Source organism: Portunus trituberculatus, chromosome 31, assembly GCF_017591435.1.
Source record: "Portunus trituberculatus isolate SZX2019 chromosome 31, ASM1759143v1, whole genome shotgun sequence".
NCBI lineage: Eukaryota > Metazoa > Arthropoda > Malacostraca > Decapoda > Portunidae > Portunus > Portunus trituberculatus.
The window spans coordinates 13223778-13243777 of record NC_059285.1 but is presented as its reverse complement, the minus strand read 5'-3'; the positions used below and the strand labels follow the sequence as shown (position 1 = coordinate 13243777).

General features: G+C 43.9%; 1 protein-coding gene across 2 annotated transcripts; it reads left to right on the top strand.

The window, feature by feature from the left end:
• Positions 1-1073: 1073 nt before the first annotated feature.
• Positions 1074-15587, top strand: LOC123511159. 2 transcript variants are annotated; one of them, XM_045266804.1, is made up of 13 exons: positions 1074-1296; positions 3338-3513; positions 6437-6473; positions 7499-7896; positions 8488-8616; positions 9141-9359; positions 9972-10182; positions 10491-10753; positions 10902-11033; positions 11115-11233; positions 11674-11803; positions 11897-11977; positions 12103-15587. In XM_045266804.1, exons 2-13 carry the CDS (start codon positions 3394-3396, stop codon positions 12361-12363), a joined length of 2100 nt encoding a protein of 699 aa, XP_045122739.1. In that variant the 5' UTR covers positions 1074-1296; positions 3338-3393; the 3' UTR covers positions 12364-15587. The 2 variants fall into 2 exon arrangements, with proteins under 2 accessions (XP_045122739.1, XP_045122738.1); XM_045266803.1 differs by having other exon boundaries at positions 6437-6713.
• Positions 15588-20000: the final 4413 nt, after the last annotated feature.

Below are 20000 nucleotides of genomic sequence, written 5' to 3'. Positions count from 1 at the left end.
ACCCAATAGTCACGAGAGTGAATATGGAAACACGTCATGGCACTGATTAAGAAAGTCTTGTGTAGGGAGGCCGAGAGTAACAGAGCCAGAGACACAACGATGCGGCGGTGAGAAAGAGGCTACAGTCAGTCAGTCAGTCAGTTATTTATTGAGCTAATGTAAACACGTCCAGGTCCTTCTTTCTGATGACGTCACTGAGGGGGAACCTATGACGTCACAATAGGGAGTGACGTCACGATAGGGAGGACCAATAGGGTGTCCTTATTCTTGTGACGTCATAAAAAACGCTGCCCCGGGCTGTACTGAGAGAGAGAGAGAGAGAGAGGACGACAAGAAGATGTAAAGAATCAACATACATCACTACCACCACCACCACTTCCTCCTCCTTCATTCTACCCACCCACCCACCTACACACACACACACACACACACACACACACACACACACACACACACACACACACACACACACACACACACCTCCTCTCCTCTTCCCCTTTCCTTTCTCTTCCCCTTTCTATGGCATAATAACCATAATAATAACAATACCTCTCCTTCAGTGGTCGAGGGACATAATTACCACCATCAACGCCATTCAGAAGAAATATAATTTAGTCACTCCTTGAAAAAAATAAACCTCGCATTTTCTTTCAGGCGATGGAGGACTCAAGTTAATTTTTATAAGTGGTATTTGCGTGATGGGAAGTGTATATATGTGAGAGAGCTTGAGAGACAGGTTATGTATGAATGAATAAACTCAGTGTCGACTTGTGCACTGTATTTCACACTATATTCAAGCCCAATAGAGTCTCGTCCTGCCTTCCCTCCCTTACCTTGCGCTGACTAGACATGGAGGCTGAGATGCGAGATATTCCTGATTTTTCCTTGATATATCCGTAACCTGATCACAATATCAGAACATGGATGGATAGAAAAGGCATTAATGAGTATAGCACATGAAACAGAAAAATGTGACTCGACAAATATAGTCAGTAAAAAGGCATTCGAACACGTGAAGATTTATTGATCAGAAGAGAAAGAGGGGAGGGGGCATTCCTAGCCGTGTCCGCCAATCAGGTAGCGGCCAGCCTCCTCCTCTCCCACGATGATTGGCCCAAATAATAATAACAAATGACGCAATCTTTAAATCCCATCGTGGCATCGTACACATTGCATTTCTCGTCCTTTTAATCCCGAGAGCGGTCAGTTTGAGGGAAAAGAGAGTGAGAGAGAGCAAAGGGAAGAGGATGCGGGGCTGACGGACGCGAGACGAGACGAGACGAGAGAAGAGGGAAGGTAGTAATGTTTTTCTTTCTGTTATTTTTTATTGGTGTTTGTGTGAATGGATGTGTAGTAATGGTGATGGTGGTGGTGGTGGTGTGGTTTTAGTGGTGTGAGTCTATGGGTGAATATACTTATCCTTTCAGTACCATGACGCGTTTCCATATTCATTCTGCTTGCTATTTGACGATTTTAATACAGCTTCAGAAACTCATGTGGGGGATTAAAATAGTGAAGACTGTGGTTATTAATCTTCTGATCTTCATAGACCTTTCTTAATGTCAATAAAACTTTCTAATCGTACACAAATCTCAGGGTAAAAATGTGTCTCAGTACTGAAAGGGTTAATTTGCTGGAGTGTTTAACCTCTTCAGTACTGGGACACATTTTTCCCAAGAGTTTTCGGTGTGATTTGACGATTTTATTGACATTAGGAAGTCTTTGGAGGTCAGAAGATTAATGGGCAGAGTCTTCACTATTTTAATCCCTCACATAAGTTTCTGAAGCTGTATAAAATTACCAAATAGTCACCAGAATGAATATGAAAACGTGTCATGGTACTGAAGGGGTTAAATTGACACCTTGTTGTGGTTTGTGGTGTGAGTTTGGCTTTTCATCTCCTCTGGTACAGAAATTTCATGTTTTTTAAGGTAATTTTATGCATCTTCACCAATTTTATCCTTTATTGTCTTTATTTATTACTTTTTCTTTTCTTTTTGATAGTAATGACATCTATTGCAATTATATTTATTGTGCTGATGATCTAAAATACCCTTAGAAAATTAATAAGAAGGAATTTAACCTTACTTTAACTTATCTCTAGAATTATATGTTATTTTCTAGATGGCAGTAATTACATAAACACAAACTGCTTAAACTTTACAGTCACAGTATAATATTTCAGCACAGCACAGTATACATCACCTCTTTACCACTGGCTAGAGTTCTGGCAAGCACAGTGACTTCCCGAGACCACAGTGACTAAGTGAATTGGGAAAGGATTGTTAGTTTTTTGTTTCTTGTAGCTTTCTCTGTGTTTTCCAATCCTGTGCATGCATGTCCCATACTTCCATTTCTCTCTTTCTCTCCCCCCCCTCTGTCTCTCTTGCTGTCTTTACCACAATCTATCTATAAATCTGGTTCCTTTACTGAGTTTCATGTATCTCTCTCTGTGCCTTCCAATTCTGTGTAGTTCTCCCAATAATTCCATTTCTCTCAGTCTCACTCTCTGTCTTTGCCTCAATCTATCTACAAATCTTTCCTGGTTCTTTTAATCAGTGTCATGTGTCTCTCTCTCTCTCTGTGCTTTCCGATCCTGTGCAGGTCTCTCAATAGTTCCATTTCTATCTGTTTCTCCCTGTCTTTCCCACAGTCTATAACTCTCTCCTGGTTCCTTTATTCAGTTTCTTGTATCTTTCTCTCTGTGTCTTCCAATCCTGTGCAGTTCTTTCAGTAATTCCATCTCCCTCTGCCTCTCCCTGTCCTTCCCTCAATTTCTCTGTAATTCTCTCTTCCATTCTTGCACCTGTTATGAAGCTGGCTCAAACTTTCTTTATTTCAGCATTCTTTTATTGGGTGGTTTTCAGTTTTATCTTTCATTACAGTGCAGTTGTCCCAAAGTTCCATCTCTCTCTCTCTCTCTCTCTCTCTCTCTCTCTCTCTCTCTCTCTCTCTCTCTCTCTCTCTCTCTGTTCTTCCATCAATCCATCCACAACTCTCTCCAGGTCTTCTCTTGCTCCCATGTGACCAAACTCATTTTCCTGCCACATCAAGGCGTATTTTGGACTAACGCTGTCAACTCTTCAGGAACCGGCATCTTAGTTAGCCTTTTCTCTCATCTATATTTCCTTTGTTGTTCTTTCTTGGTGTTTCCTGCATAGATAAAAGCGAAAAAAAGAAGATATACCTTTTCGGAAACTAATCATATTTTGACTTTCTCTTTTATTTTCATTTCTCACTGTCTCTTAAATAAAATGCAAAATAATTAAGATATACCATTTAGAAACTATGTCACTCGCCACCACTCGCCATTAACCACCACCATCACCACCACCAGGGTCATAATGCAGAGAGGAAGAAGAGCAAGAGGAGGAGGTCACCTGTGTAGTTAAGATGATGGATCCAGACCTGAGTGACCTCCAAGATGCTGTGTTGACCTTTGACCCAGCGGCAGTGAGGGCTGCGCTTGACAAGTACTGTGCTGCATCCAAGGAGAGGCCATGGTGTGGTGAGGTGCGCTGTGTGTTGAATGCTGTGGTGTGGTGTGGTGGTGTGTGGTTGTGTGTTGTGTTAGAAGTGTGGTGATTATTTTTTTTTTGGTGTTCTGTGGTGTTGTGTGGTGTGGTCTGGTGTTGTGTGGTGTGGTGTGGTAGTGTGTTGTTGTGTGGTGATTTTTTTTTTTTTTTTTTTTTTGGTGTTCTGTAGTGTTCTGTGGTGTGGTGTGATGTGCTGGTGGTAATTGCTGTGGTGTTGTAAGATGGGGTGTGGTGTTCCATTGTTAGAGACACGTGAAAATGTTCTGCCGTGGTGGTGGTGGTGAACTTAGTGGCATTAGAGTTAGAATGAACCATCTGGAAGGAAAGAATGTGTTAGGAATCATGAAAACAAGAGATTACATGAACAAACACAGTCTCTTAATGTCCCCAAAACTATTTATTAACATTGTGAAGCAAACCAATCAAGAATTAACCATTTAGGAGTTTATAAGAAAAAAAATATGATAGCAGTAATGAAATAGGTCATAAAAAAGGGGAAAATTCTGAATTATGTAAACAAGCAGTCTTTAAATAATCACAAAACTATTTAGTGGACTCTATGAAGCAAAACCAACCAAGAGTCAACTATTTAGGAGTTTATAAGGGAAGAATATATGAGCGGTAATGAAATAGCTAATGAAAAAGAGGAAAGTCTGTAATACATGAACAAGCAGAGTCTTTTAATAGTGGACACTTTAAACCAACCAATCTAGAATCAGTTATCTAGGAGTTTATAAGGGAAGAATGTTATAGCAATGGTCAAATAGGTGATGAAAAAGAGGACAGTCTGAAATATATGAGCAAGCACAGTGTTTTAACGTCTTCAGTGCCATTCTGCTTACTATCTGGTGATTTTATACAGCTTCAGAAACTTATGTGAGGGATTAGAATAGTGAAGACTGTGGCCATTAATCTTTTGACCATGATAGACCCTTGTTAATGTCAATAAAATCATCTAATCGTACACAGATCTCAAGGTAAAAATGTGTCCCAGTACTGAAGGGGTTAATAATCACAAGACTGTTTATGGTTCTATCACAGCAGAGTTAAAAGTGAAGCAGAGTTAAAAGTGAAGCCCATGTTCAGATATGGTTTGTTTTCTCACTACGATAATTTTGCAAGGCCACAGGGACAAGTAGCTGGGTTTTTTAAGACAGCTTCTTCTTTTGATAAACTAGAAATCTTGCTAATCTATCACCAGAACCATAAAAAGATCCTTAACTCCTTCAGTACCATGATGCGTTTGTATATTCATTCTGGTGACTATTTGGTGATTTTACACAGCTCCAGAAACTTATGTGGGGAGGATTACAATCGTGGAAACTGTGGCTATTAGTCTTCTGACCACCATAGACACTTTCTGATGTTAATAAAATGATCTAATTGTACACAAATCTCAAGGTAAAAATGTGTCCCAGTACTGAAGGGGCTAAAAACACAAGTATCTTCAACCAGAGCCTTTAAAAAGTAGTGATGGTGAGAGAGCAAAGTGTTTCAGAATACAGGCCTTAGTGTGAGTATTAGTAACAGTGACAATGAGGTCTTGGGGAAGGGGGACTGGCAACTAAATAGCTCTTCTTTCGTTTTTATGTTTCCTTAGGCCAGCTTTCCCCTCTTATTATAAAAAAGAACATTACATTGCAACACACAGCCAGTCCTTCTCTCCAGCTCAGAAGCCACAGTACTGACAGAAAGGAAGGATCAGCTCTCTTAATGCTACACTCTTAACTTGGTGGTTGACTTATTGTTGCCACCTCCGCCATGCCTCCTCCTCCTCCTCTTTTGTCCACTTTTCTTACGCAGTCTTGCTATTATCTAAGCCTATGAGGTCATGAAGGTTTCGTGACGCTCTTTGTGACCTCATGACGTTATGAAACACAAACATTCTTCCTTTGAATCTCATAATGAAGAAAATCTGTATTTCCGAGGATAGAAACAAATGAAATATAGTTTTAATCTGGTACAAGTGTGTGTGTGTGTGTGTGTTTCACTGTTTGATCTGCTGCAGTCTCTGACAAGACAGCCAGACGTTACCCTACGGAACGAGCTCAGAGCTCATTATTTCCGATCTTCGGATAGGCCTGAGACCAGGCACACATCACACACCGGGACAACAAGGTCACAACTCCTTGATTTACATCCCGTACCTACTCACTGCTAGGTGAACAGGGGCTACACGTGAAAGGAGACACACCCAAATATCTCCACCCGGCCAGGGAATGGAACCCTGGTCCTCTGGCTTGTGAAGCCAGCGCTCTAACCACTGAGCTACCGGGCGTGTGTGTGTGTGTGTGTGTGTGTGTGTGTGTGTGTGTGTGTGTGTGTGTGTGTGTGTGTGTTTGGGCCTTCCTATTTTTTTCTCTCTTTAAAATTTGCTTAGTTAAGATAATGTAAGTGTAAGTGATGTTTTAATCTTAAGTACCTGTATCCATGTGTCTATCTATATATTTATGTCTATCTGTCTCTGTCTCCATTTGTCTGTTCACTTGTCTGTCTATTTATCTATCAGTCTGTCTATCTATTTACTATACTTCTATACATCCATTTCCTATACACCATTTCTTTATGTATTTCTAGAACAGTATAGCATAACAAACACCACACAACACTACCACCACCACCACCACTACCACCACAACATCACCCATCCATGACACCACACCACACTACAGCACACCACAGCACCATACCAACACCACACGCCACAACACACCATACACCACACCACACTACAATTTCTAGAATAGCATATATTGATAAACACCACATCACCATCATCACACCACAACCACAACCAGACCACCACTCACACCATCACCACACACCACCACACAACCCCACACACCACCACTACCACACCACACCACATCACCCATTCACCACCTCTTCCACCTCCACAGGACGGCTGCACACCACTCCACACCATATGCAAATCAGGTGAGACCCACATTCCACCCTGGCACTCCACCACTCCCTCAGACACACAGGAGGGAGTGGACCAGGTGGAGTGGGAACCTGCCCCCACTCCACCTGCCCCGCCATGGAGTGGAGGGAGTGGAGGGGAGAGGCACCACAGACTCCGCATGTGTGTTGTGTATATGCTGTGTGACGCTGGAGTGGAGGTGAATGCTGTGGACGGCTGCGGACTTACACCACTTCACTATGCTGCCAGGAGAGGTGGGTGTGTGGATGAGGGAGGTGGAAAAGGTGTCTAGGTGGGAAAAAGTAAGTGGATGAGGGTGTGTGTGGCTGAGAAATGGTGGATTTTAGTGATGTGGATGGACTTTTCTGGTTGACTTTGATGTGAGTAGAGGTGGGTGTGTGGATGAGGGAGGTGGAAAAGATGTGTAGGTGGTGCAAAGTAAGTGGATGAGGCTGTGTGTGGCTAAGATATGGTGGATTTAAGTGATGTGGATGGATAGAGACTGATGGTGGTTCATTGTTTTGCTAGAAGAGTGGAGTGGGTGGAGAGATGGAGTGACTGTGTGGATGAGGAAGGAAGATTAAGTTAAGTGGTGATGTTGAGAAAACGCACCTCCTTGTGTTTTGTTGCTCTCTCTCTCTCTCTCTCTCTCTCTCTCTCTCTCTCTCTCAAAGCTCAGTACTCCTTCAAAAACTATATTAAAAAGTAGTTTAAATTGTCACTTTACTTAAAAAAAATATAATGAAATATCTTGCTATTCCTCTTCATAGTTTACCCAGTGTATAAATATCTTTGTCTAGAAAAAATTATGTATAAAAAAAATGACTGATATTAATGGTGAAGATGGTGGAGGTGATGGAGGCAGTGGTGATGACTAACAGGGGTTACAAAGGTGATGAGAGACAGTGGTGGTGTAGGTAACAGTGGTGATTTTTTTCTTCTTCATGCGAGAGGGGAAGCTGTCCAAGGGCAACAAAAGATAAAAATAAAAGCCCCACTTGATTGCCAGTTCCTTTAAAGTATTAGTGCATTCCCTCAGGTGACGCAGCCTTGTGTGACGCGCTGCTGCAGTGTGGCGCTGACCTGGAGGCACAGCATGGGGGCCGACCGCTGTGGGTAGAAGTAGCAGCCGCAGCACAGAGGGAGAGAGATGGAGAGGGAGAGAGAGAGACACAGCACGAAGAAGAGAGAGAAACAGACAAGATTAAAGTCAAGAATGAGAGGAACAGAAAAAAGCAAGAAGAAATGGAGATATATGGAGATGGAGACAAGTTTGGAGAGAGTAAAGAGGACAAAGTTGAAGGAAGCAAACAAGAGGAGACCATTGTTATTCCTCCTCCTGGCCGCCCTCACTGCCCCGCCCAGGCTGTGTGTAGGCTGTTCAGGTTCTACTGGCCGGGGCTGTGGCGTGCTGTGGCCGAGGAGGATGTGAACAAGGTGAGGGAAGGAGACAGAGAGGAGAGAGGAGGAGGGACTGAAGAAGAGAGGAAGAAGTAAATATAGAAGACAAACAGGAACAAATCTTTAAGTGTTTGCTAGACTGTATAGCATATCCAGTAATGGGAGACAAAGAGGAGAGAGGAGCGAAGGAAGGACAGGAGAAGGGAATGAAGAAGAGAGGTGGAATATATAGAAAACAAACAGTAGCAAATTTTAAAGCTCTTACTAGATTGTATGACCTATATTTTAATTATAAATGGGAGACTGAGAGGGGAGAAGAGTGAAGGAAGGACAAGAGGAGAGAGTGAAGAAGAGAGGAGGGGATATACACAAGACAAACAGTAGCAAATCTTGAAGTGTTTACTAGACTGTGTGACTTACATTCTAATTACTAATGGGAGAGACAGAGAAGAGTAGGAGAGGAATAGGGAGAGATGGGTGAGGAGCATGACTAGGCATTGAGTGATGGGAGGAGGAGGAAGAAGAAGAGGAGGAGGAGGAGGATGAGAAGGGTATGAGAAGTAATATGTGATAGTAAGCAACTCTTTCCTTCACCTGTGTTTCCTTCACCTGTGTTGTTGGCGACAGGTGCGGCAGCTGGTCAATGCGTGGTGCAAGGTGGATCTGCGGCGAGGCGGGGTGACACTGCTGGAGGCGGCTCAGAGCACCACCAATGAGACCATCACCTCCCTGCTGCTCTCCATCCAGCCCTCCCTGGTGTGTGTGTGTGTGTGTGTGTGTGTATATGTTGATAGTAGAAGCAGTAAAGAAAGAGACGTCCTTCATTATCATCCTGCTCAGGGCCCTTTAGAGATAACTATTAATGTCTTTCCTCTCCCTTATAAACCCAGAGTTCTCAATAATGCATCTTTTTTCTCTACTGTCTGACTCACCTAAGTTATCCTCCTCCTTGCCTCCCACTCTCCTTCACTAAGCACTGTCTCTCCTTCCCTTCACACACTCCTACAGTCACTAATTTAACCTCTTTCCCTCATCACCCACAGACTCTGGTTCACCTCCCTCAGATCTCCTTCACTAAACAATTCTACTCCTTCATCCACTCCTTCAGTCACTAACTCCCCTCTTCCTTCTCTCCACAGGCACTGGTCCACTTCTGCCTAGCTTAAAAACTCCCTCAGATATAAGTTATTGTCTTCATTCCTCCCACTAACATTTGCTAAACAATTCTACTCCTTCATCTCCTCCTACAGTCACTAAATCTCTCTTCCCTCTCTCCACAGGCCCTGGTCCACTCCTGCCTGGCTGACAACCTCCCAGCCATCCGTGCCTTGCTTTCCTCACCCGCCCGATCCAGACTCAACCTGGATATCCGCCGCCTGAGTGAACGTGCTGCCCCTCTGCTGTACTTTGTGGTGCGCTCCGGCCACCACCGTACTGCTGGGGAGCTGTGCCGCCACGGAGCCTCCTGCCTGGCCCACATGCTGCCTGATGGGGTGGAGGTGGGTGATTTGGGGTGAAAGAGAGGAAAAAAAGAAATGTATTTTTGTGGTCAGACATAGTGAAATAAAGTAAAAAAGGGTGTATGGGTGAGTGGTGGGGTGGAGGTGGGTACTGGGGTGGGCTGGGAAGGCATAGTGTGTTCAGGGTGAGTGGTGGTGAGTAATGTGGGTGCTGTGGTGGGCTGGGAAGGCATGGTGTGTTCAGGGTGAGTGGTGAGGCTGGGAAGGTAGGTAAGGTTGTGTGTTGTGAGGTAGTGGTGTTGATGGGTAGATGAGGGTGAGTGGTGTAGTGGTTTAGTGGTGTAGTCCTGCTGTTAACCTCCCTTTCCAATCCCTTTTCTTGTTATAATCTCCCTTTGCAATCCTTCTTCCTTCTGTTAATCTCCCTTTCTTATCCCTCTTCCTGTCATTACTCTTCCTTTCTGACCTTTCTTTGTGCTGTTAATCTCCCTTTCTAATCCCTTTTCTTGTTATAGTCTCCCTTTGCAATCCTTCTTCCTGCTGTTGATTTCCCTTTCCAATCCCTCTTCCTGTTGTTACTCTCCTTTTCCCATCTTTCTCCCTCTCCTCTCCCCCATCCTATCTCCTTCACTCATCGCTGGCCTTCCGCAGACAGGACGCAGCCAGCCAGAGTCAGCCGTGGTGTTTGAGGCGCTGGAGCCGTGGCTGCCCTCCGAGGTGCTGGCCAATATCCTGCCGGCCCCAGGCTCCCCGCAGGCCCAGGTGCTGGCCCGGGCCTGCAGCAGTGGCGGTGGTAGTGTTCTCAGGGTGGCTGTGGAGAAGGGAGTGTCGGCCCAAGCTGTGCAGGCGCTGGTGTGTGTTGGTGAGTGTGTGTGTGTGTGTGTGTGTGTGTGTGTGTGTGTGTGTGTGTGTGTGTGTGTGTGTGTGTTTTCACCTAGTTCAATTTTTTTATTTGTTTATATTGTCTAATTTTCTATTTATCATATTACTCCAACACACTGCTATACCACCCCAACACACCCTTGTATTACTCCAACACACCCCTACTCACCCCAACACACCTCAACACAAATCAACACACCCTTATATCACCCCAACACACCTCAGCACACCTCAACACACCCCACTATCACACCAACACACCCCAGCTCACCCCCACACCACCCACAGGAGGGCCAGTGCTGGTGTGTGAGCGTGACCCAGCCGGCCTCACCCCACACGACCTGGCCATCAGACTAGGCCAGCCACACCTCGCCCGGCTCCTGGACACCCACACCACCACTTGGCTGGCCACTCCCACCCCCCACACCTGCCGCACCACCCTAGCCCTGGGGGGGTACGGCCGGCTGGGGTCACTGGCTGCTGCTGCTGGGGAGGTGGCTGAAGGAGGCATGCAGGAGGTGAAGGGGTTCCTGGAAGAGTATTGGAAATGTCAGTGTGTGTGTGTGTGTGTGTGTGTGTGTGTGTGTGTGTGTGTGTGTGTTCTGACAACTGTATATTGTATGGGAAAGTAATTATATGCAAATTAATTCATTTTTTCTTGTTTACTTATAGTGTGTGTGTGTGTGTGTCCTCCTCCCACAGGCATTCTTGGCGCGGGTGTTTGCAGCAGTGGGGGAGGCTGCAGGGGAGACAGTGGTGGCTGAGGTGGTGCGAGACTACCACAGCGACACCTTTCACCTCCCAGATGTGCTGTGGAGGGGCCGCCTGCAGGTGAGAGAGAGAGAGAAAGAGAGAGAGAGAGTGAGAGCCTGACAACTTTCCTATTTTCCTAATCGTTCTTCCCCTCCACAGGGTGATGGCATGCCCTTACTTCACTGGGCAGTCCTCCACGGCCACCTGCCAGCACTGCATCTTATCCTCAAGCCTCCCCAGGGCACCGGCTCACCCCCACACCCTCCCCTCACCACCAGGTCAGTGCTCCTCCTCCCCCCACCCACCTGTCACTACCTTCTCTTCCTTCCTTCCTCACCTATCACTGTTTGCTCCTCTTCCTCCTTCTCCATTCACCTATCACTGCCTCCTCCTCCTCCTCCTCTTCCACTCATTTATCACTGCTTCCTCCTCCTCCTCCTCCTCCTCCTCCTCCTCCTCCTCCTCCTCCTCCTCCTCTTCCACTCACTGTCATATACATTCCTCCTCTTGTCATATGCATTCCTCCTCCTGTCATATACATCCCTCCTCCTTTTGTATGCATTCCTCCTCTTGTCATATGCATTCCTCCTTATCATATGCATTCCTTCTGTCATTTGCATTCCTCATTGTCATATGCATTCTTCTTATCATATACATTCCTCATTGTCTTATGCATTCCTCCTTATCAAATGCATTCCTCCTGTCTCTGCCACTACAGGTTCTGCCCAGATGAGGTGAGGGACCCCTGGCGCCGCACTGCCCTTCACTATGCACTCGCTCTGCAGGGAGGAGGTGCTCTTGTTGCCACCTTGCTGGATGCTGGATGCTCTGAACACACTCTGGACATGGTGTGTGTGTGTGTGTGTGTGTGTGTGTCTAGTTGTCCTAAATCTCAGCCTTTCCCACAGTATTGTCTCCCTGAATCTCTGTCTTTCCTGCAGTATGGCCGTGAACCGCTGGACTTCCGAGATGTGAGAGGAAGTCCCGCCATGGAGAACTTGTTGGAGAATCTCAGGAATAAGGTGTGTGTGTGTGTGTGTGTGTGTGTGTGTGTGTGTTTGTATTATCATGGTATCTTAATGTTTCAGAGTGTGTTCATTTCAGTGTACGAGTTAGAGTGTAGATTTTGTCCCCTTCCCCCCACCAGGTGTACGGAGACCCCCGCCCCGACCCCTGGGACCCCGAGGTGTTGCACTCCCACCTGCAACACCTGAGGAGGCAACGTTTCCACCACCACCAACACCATCAACAACATCACCACCACCACCATCACCACCACCACCACCACAACCATAAATTCCCCACACCACCTTCAAGTGACTTCTGTTGGCCTCTCCCTCACCCAGCAGGAGAGGAGGAAGAGGAAGAGGAAGAGGAGAGGAAGGTGGATGGCGTGTGTGTGTGGTGATGTGAAGTGTGTGTGTGTGTGTGTGTGTGTGTGTGTGTGTGTGTGTGTGTGTGTGTGTGTGTGTGTGTGGTGGATGAAGATATAGTTAGGTAGTTAAACATTTAGACTGAAAACGTGAAAAAAATAAATACTTACAAGGTCTACCTGAAGAGAAACGCACAATTCTGTTTTTCTTTTTTTTTTTTCTTTTTTTTTATTTGTTAGATCAATTACTAGTTAAGAGATGTGAATTTTTTTTACTTATTTATTTTTTTTACTTATACCATGTAGGCTTTTTTTTCATAGGAATTTATGTGCTAAAGGGGGTATTTTTTGTGGTACCTCCTATCTCAAAGCCCACCCGCTAGGAAACCATTGCCCTGAGTGAGGAAGCCCAACCTACACTCGGACCGTGGACAGGATTCGAACCCGTGCACTTGGAGACCCCTCGGACCCCAAAGCACGCATGGTTCCGCTATAGATAGAAACAGATTGACTTGTTGGATCTAAATAAGCCAAAGTGTTGTCTTACCTCTTGCTTTTACCTCGTTTAACTCTCTTTTGCACCTTTTCTCTATCTCTCACTCCTTTTTTACTTTCTTTCAGCACTCTTCCTCTGTCTTACATTCATTTTTACTCCCTTTCAGCACTTTTCTCTATCTCACATTGATTTTCACTCTCTTTAGCACCTTTTCTTTATATTACATTACACTCTTACTCTATCTTGCATTCTTTCTCACTCTCTTTTAGCACTCTTACTCTATCTCACAGTTTTTTTTTTTTACTCTTTCAGCACTCTTACTCTATCTTGCATTCATTTTCACTTTTTAACATCCTTCGTCAATTTTAATCTTCTAGTTGCACTTCCTTTCTCTCTCTTTCAGCACCTTTCCTCAATCTCAAATCTTCTGGTTACACTCTTACTCTTCAGCACCCTTCTTTAATCTTATATTTTTCCTTCTCCAGTATCAAATCTTTCCTCAGTCTCATTTCCTTCCTTCCTTCCTTCCTCATTCTTACATCCTTCCTTCTTCAGTCTTACATTCTTCCTTCCTCAGTGTTACAGCTTTCCTTCCTCAGTCTTATGCCCTTCCTCTCTAGTCATATGTCCTTCCTTCCCTATCCTCAATCTTATGTCCTTTTCTTGTACGTCAGGAGCATGATAGAAAAGGTCTCATATTTACTAAGTGTTTGGGTGTTGATATTTTATAAGGAATGTTTGTCTTGTATTATTTCTCAACAGATTCAAGTCATTCAGGTTTATGAGTGTGTTTTGTGGTTATTAATAGTGTAATGTAGTTGTTTGCATTGTATTTGTGCTTATTTTTCTTTTCCGATGTCAGTTTTTAGTGTTTTAGTGTAAGGATAATTGTTAGGGTCATCTTGTACTCTTCTACAATAGTCTTTCACCTTTGGATTGATGTGGCTCATCACAGACAGTCTTGTAAAGGTCAATAGATATGCTGCTGTCTGTTCCACCATAGCTAGTTGTCATCACTATATTTGTCACCACCACCATCACTCCTAGCTATGTTTTTTAATCTTTTTTTTACAATGTCATCACCATTGCCAATGCAAAGTCTGTGTATCATAGACATCACTTTTCATCACCTCTTCACTAGTAATCACCACCATAAGCTTTGTCATCACTGTGACATATCATCACCATCATGCATTGCTATCACCATCACTTGTCACCACCACCACTGCCATCACAATCAGTGTAGCTTTTAACACCACCACAACCACCATGATCATCACCACTATAGTCACCCCCATCATCACCACCACCACTGCTAGTCACTCACACAAAGGTAGAGAAGATGTATGATTAAAAGTAGATAGCAAAGGTTTATAATTGTCAAGATATAGAGAGAAATATAAGAGCATTAGAGATGAACAGAAAAAACACACAATTCTTGAAGTCTCACCCAATACAGTTTATTAATGAACTCCTTCAGTACTGGGATGCATTTTTACCATGAGTTTTAGTTACAATTTTTATTTACTTTAGGAAGGGTCTATGGAGTTCAAAAGATTAGTGGCCAGAGTCTACACTATTCTGATCCCCACATAAGTTTTTGAAGCTGTATAAAATTGCCAAATAGTAAGAAAAATTAATATGAAAATGTGTCATGCTACTGAAGGGGTTAAGGGCTACTGAGGACTGTGTTGTGTAGTCTGATGTAGGGTGATGAAGAGGAAGTAGTCGAAGGAGAGGTAGCTTAGCCCTTCCATCTGTAGAGTTTAGTTGTAGTGGAAGAAAATAAAAGGAGGTTAATGGATGTACTTCAAAGTTTGTTCAGGATAGAAGCATTTTATGTGTGTGTTTGAAGCTACAGGTGAACTTTTGAACTTTTTGCATTATTAAGATGATAGAACTGAGTCTAAGAGAATAAGGGAAGTTTTAAGAGCCATCAGTCCTACACATGACAGTTGTAGTGTAAAATATGCCTACCTATCTCCACCTAACATTCTCATCCTTAATTATTTCCACCTATCATTCTCATCCTAAATTATTTCCATTATCATTCTTATCCTAAATTATTTCCACCTGTCATTCTCACCCTTAATTATATCCACCTATCATCCTTATCCTTAATTATTTCCATCTGTCATCCTCATCCTAAATTATTTCTACCTATCATCCTCATCCTAAATTATTTCCACTTATCATTCTCATCTTTAATTATTTCCACTATCATTCTCATCCTAAATTCTTGTGTAGCTTGTAAAGCTTCCTAATGACTGTTCCATTCATCTACCAGTCTATTTAAGAACCAAATCCTTCCTGTTCTTTTTTTTTTTTTTTTTTTTTATCTAACTTTATCAAGTTTGGATCCAGTGTTTCTTGTTCCTTCCTTACCACTGCTTAGGATGAGCAAGAACACTCACGGACACCAGATTGAGTGGCCAAGTGAATATTTGTGATTGTTACACATGCAAACACATTTTCTCAGAGTTAATGATATGTATTTCCTTTCATTTTAGTGTTTTCTTCTCAGATTTTAATGAAACTTTGATGCAATTGATATGTGATTGACTTGAATGATTAATGTTGGTGGTATACAACCTGTACAGATTGTCAGGAATGTTTCTTTTATTGTTTGTATGTACAGGCAATTATGAATCTATTTGGTCATTGTTTCAGTAATTGTTATATGAAAAGGCTGTTATAAATACCCATTTTACCATAATGTCAGCATTACTTGTATGTACAATGAGTTATAAATATCTATTTTAGCATAATTTCCTGATATGTCATAATGATGCCAGCACCTGCCTCCTTGCCAATCCTGTCCATATAATTTCTCTATAGCAACACCTGGTAGCCCCACACCAGGTGAAGGCTTCAGTTTTCCTTTGATTGGTTCAACCATCTCAAGAAATAAGCCCTTAGCTTCCATCAGCTTGACCTTCCCCTCCTGGTCCATGCCATGTCCCTCCCCGTGATCAGAGCGTCACCACGTCATCTCCCTCTCTACCATCCTCCTCACACACAATACACGAACACACACACACACACACACACGGCCCGGTAGCTCAGTGGTTAGAGCGCTGGCTTCACAAGCCAGAGGACCGGGGTTCGATTCCCCGGCCGGGTGGAGATATTTGGGTGTGTCTCCTTTCACGTGTAGCCCCTGTTCACCTAGCAGTGAGTAGGTACGGGATGTAAATCGAGGAGTTGTGACCTTGTTGTCCCGGTGTGTGGTGTGTGCCTGGTCTCAGACCTATCCCAAGATCGGAAATAATGAGCTCTGAGCTCGTTCCATAGGGTAACGTCTGGCTGTCTCGTCAGAGACTGCAGCAGATCAAACAGTGAATTACACACACACACACACACACACACACACACACATGTAGAGGTGTGGAACGGTTTAGATAAGAGAGTCGTTGAAGCAAGGATAATCAATAAGTTCAAAGAAATGTTGGATTTGCATAGATATAGAGACTGGACAGCACCAGCATAGATAGCTCATTTCCTGTATGTTACAACTAGGCTGGAAGCCAGATGTGGATCTGGGGAGGATCTCACCTCTGGTGACGTCACACATACGTTATGTAAATCATTTTGTAAACGAGAATTCTCAAAAGGCAGCTGGATACGAATATTATAAAAATTCTGACTTGTCAATCAAAACAAATTCTTAAAAAAGAAAAAAATATTGCCGGAATAAGGATTAGAAAAATATTTAAAAGAAACATATTAAACAAAGTGATGGAACTTCGACACACTTAAACACAATTCTTAAGTCCACCATTTTTATTCAACAGGATCGATAAAGTTTTTAAAAATTACAGCATTTTTTTATATATCAAAACCTGGCAACACGTCGAATTAGAAAAATAAATATTTCAGAAATGACGTGTTTTACAATATTAACAGGGCTACAAATTACTCTTAAGGTCCACATATTTAACACCCTTTGTCCATCATAAACTGTTGTTTGAAAACACAAACTCTTCGCTAAAACCTCAAATGAAAAATTATTCACAGCAGGGATGAAAATTTCAACATATTTTTGCCCTCATTTAGTCATAAACACTCTAAATCACCGTACTTCACTACACTCAATTATAGCATGGGTGACACGTAAAATACAACGAACTATCATTAGAAACCCTTAAAAGGTATTTATGACTCGAAATAAATGAACTGAGATCAATATGAATAACAGTGGAAGGTAAAACAGCATGGGACTGGCACAGTATTTGGGCGGGAGCCGGTGATGACGTCACAGCACAGTGGCTCGTGGCGTCTTTTTCCAGTCCAGTTCCCCTCACTGGGCCTCCATAACACAAATCAGGCAATTGCAGATATATTTCAACAACAGACATGAAAGATTAGGGCTTTGGCTCCACTTTGTGGTGTGTCTAGCCTTTAATGAGAGAGATGAGCCAAATAATGGCTGAGAGAGAGGCAGCGGATCAGGAGACTGGTTTGTTAATGGATTGAAAAGGATTGGAGTTTTGGGGTTTTTAAGTATTTGCAGGCGTTAGTTCACTGATGTGTTGTTCTAGAGGTTACCAACATTAGGTTATGACATGGCAGCACCGTGAAATGATGAGTTACACCAATGTATTACTTACATTAGCCAAAGACTTTGGGAGCGGCTGTCCATGTCATCAGCAGGCACTCAGAGATCCACCCACCCACTGTTGTCCACTTTGTGTCCTCAAAAGTGTATAAACAGTTAACCTCTGATTACTGAGAGGCTACCGACACACTATATTCCTCGTTACTATCACTATTATCACTATCTTCGTCTTCGCCACTCACTGTTTCTCTCACTGCCAGCGATGCATGTATGTCGGCTCCATACTTAATTAATGAAGCAGTTTTCCAACCTATATTTAAAACAAAAGTGATATCTGTCATCCTTCTTTCATGGCAGTTGCCATTGGCTACAGCTACTTCTGACATAGTCCAGCTGGCCTGCATGCCTGCCATCTTTCTCTCCCCATCTGGGGCTACCAGGTGTTGCCATTGAGAAATTATATGGCCAGGATTGGGAAGGAGTTGAGTGCTGGCGTCTGTTCCTGTACCACTGATCTGGTCTTTCTAATGGAAACATGCCCTCCATCCCAGACTTTTCACTACCCTGAGTAACAACCACCACCATCCACCTGCCACTGGTACTATAAGGAATACACATGTGAGATAGGCATTAGTGGAGGCCAGCGTGTGGAAAGAAGAGGTGTTAGTAGAGATGCAAAGCTTGAACAGGTGTGAAAGGAGTGACTGGAAAGGGAGAAACTAGCTGCTTGAATAAGTAATAGAGCAGTGTTGGATGGGGGGAGATGGAGGTTCTTTCATTGAGGACATTGCCGGAGAGTGGGGCGTTAGGGAGACATGGCTAGATGGTATAGGCCTACAGCTGGCATATAGACCTTGTCACTGTAGGAGATGCTGCCACATGGAGAAGGACCTAACGTGTGTGTAAGCCCGATGCGAATTGCTAGACTACATCTTATTGGATTTTACTACCTACTATCTTTATTGTGCTATATCAGTTACTATTGTGTGGGTGGGTGGGTGATTCTCTTTCTGGCTCGCTGCTTGTGGGATGGGTGAGTGGGTGGGTGCATAGTTGGATAGGTGAGTAGGTGAATGGATATTTGGATGGGTGGATAGATGTGGCTTGTTAAGTGGGTTGGGGAGCGGAAAGTGTGGCTGACAGGGTGAGTGGATGAGGTTGAGTGGTGGGTTTTGGTGCAGGTGAATAGTGTGAGATTAGTGGGCGGATGAGTGAGTAAGCGTGGGTAAGAGGTTGGGTCATGCATAACAAATGAGTAGTTGTTATAGTCTTGAATCCCGCATGAATGAGTGTGCTGTAATCGTGAATGTGTTGTGTTATAAACTGTGTCCATAGTGTCATCCACGAGGCTAATGATTGCAGCTCACACTCACAAACACAGCCGTGAATGTGTCTTAAGCTTCATGTTCCGTAGTGGCTCGAGACAGCTCCGACACTCTCCTACAGGCTACAGCACAGGATACAACACTCCTGCAGCCTCCCAGTGACGCCCTTGCAGTGGCCGTCCTTTATACCCGCGCCTCTCATCCCAGACAGCCTTCTCGCGGGGCCAAGATCAAAGTCCCTCGCTCCTTTCACCGGGATTAAGGGCAAGAAAGTGACTCGTGATCCTCCTTTTGCGCAAAACCTCCCTCCCTCTCTCCTCCGCTGCCTGGTCACGCGTCCCTCACCCCGCCACTGTGTCGCCGTCGCCACTCGTCTTGCAGCCAATGCTTACAATCTCTCAAGTGTGCTGAGAAAAAATGTCGGCGTTTTATGAAGATTGCTTGGCGTTATCTTTTAAATGTGTGCTTTTTCCATGTTTGAAGCATAATTTGTCAAGTAATGAGAAAATTCTAGGTATTTCCTAAAGATTCATAATGCGAGGCGCCATAGATGAGGTCAACCGGCGTACTGAAAAATAGATAAGCTTGGTGCCGGAATGTTAAGTGTTCCTCTGATCTTGCTAAGTGCAGGCTGTCCTTCCTCTCACGGCCTCGCTGCACAATACACTCCTATTGTGTTCACCTCTTTTAATGCAGGAGCTAACCAGTATTCCCAACTTTTTATTCCTTTAGTTGGTAAAATCTGGAACACCTTGCTTGCTTCCGTATCTCACCCTTCTTTCTGCAATATGAACTATGTCATGACCACGAGGATGTTTCAAGACATTTATATTCTCTAGCGCTGGAGAATCGTCTTGGCTTTCTCTTTGGGGAGTGGCATTATCAGTGTGCCTTTCTTTCTTCCCTTGTGGTGACCTTGGCCGATGTCCCTCTTGCATGTAACAAATAATAATAACGTTAAACTGACAGGCCAACTAATGCTCGCCGTTCTGTGACGCCATGAAATCAGTGACCGCAGCGCCACCTACACCTGCTGAGACGAACCGACTTTGTTTGTCTTCGTAGCTGTTGTGGGTTGGTGGCTGAGTCTTGGTAAGTTCATTTTCTCGGTTCCAGTTCTCATTTCTCCGGCCTGGACATGTATTCTCGCCTTCTCTCGTGCATGGTGAAGATGAGGCCACGCTGATCTTACCATAAATATTTCTGGTATAGGCTAGTCTTTGGAATAATGTTTAGTGGTGGAATGAATGCCGTATTTTGAAACTGCCTAATCGATAAACGTAACTTCACAGGC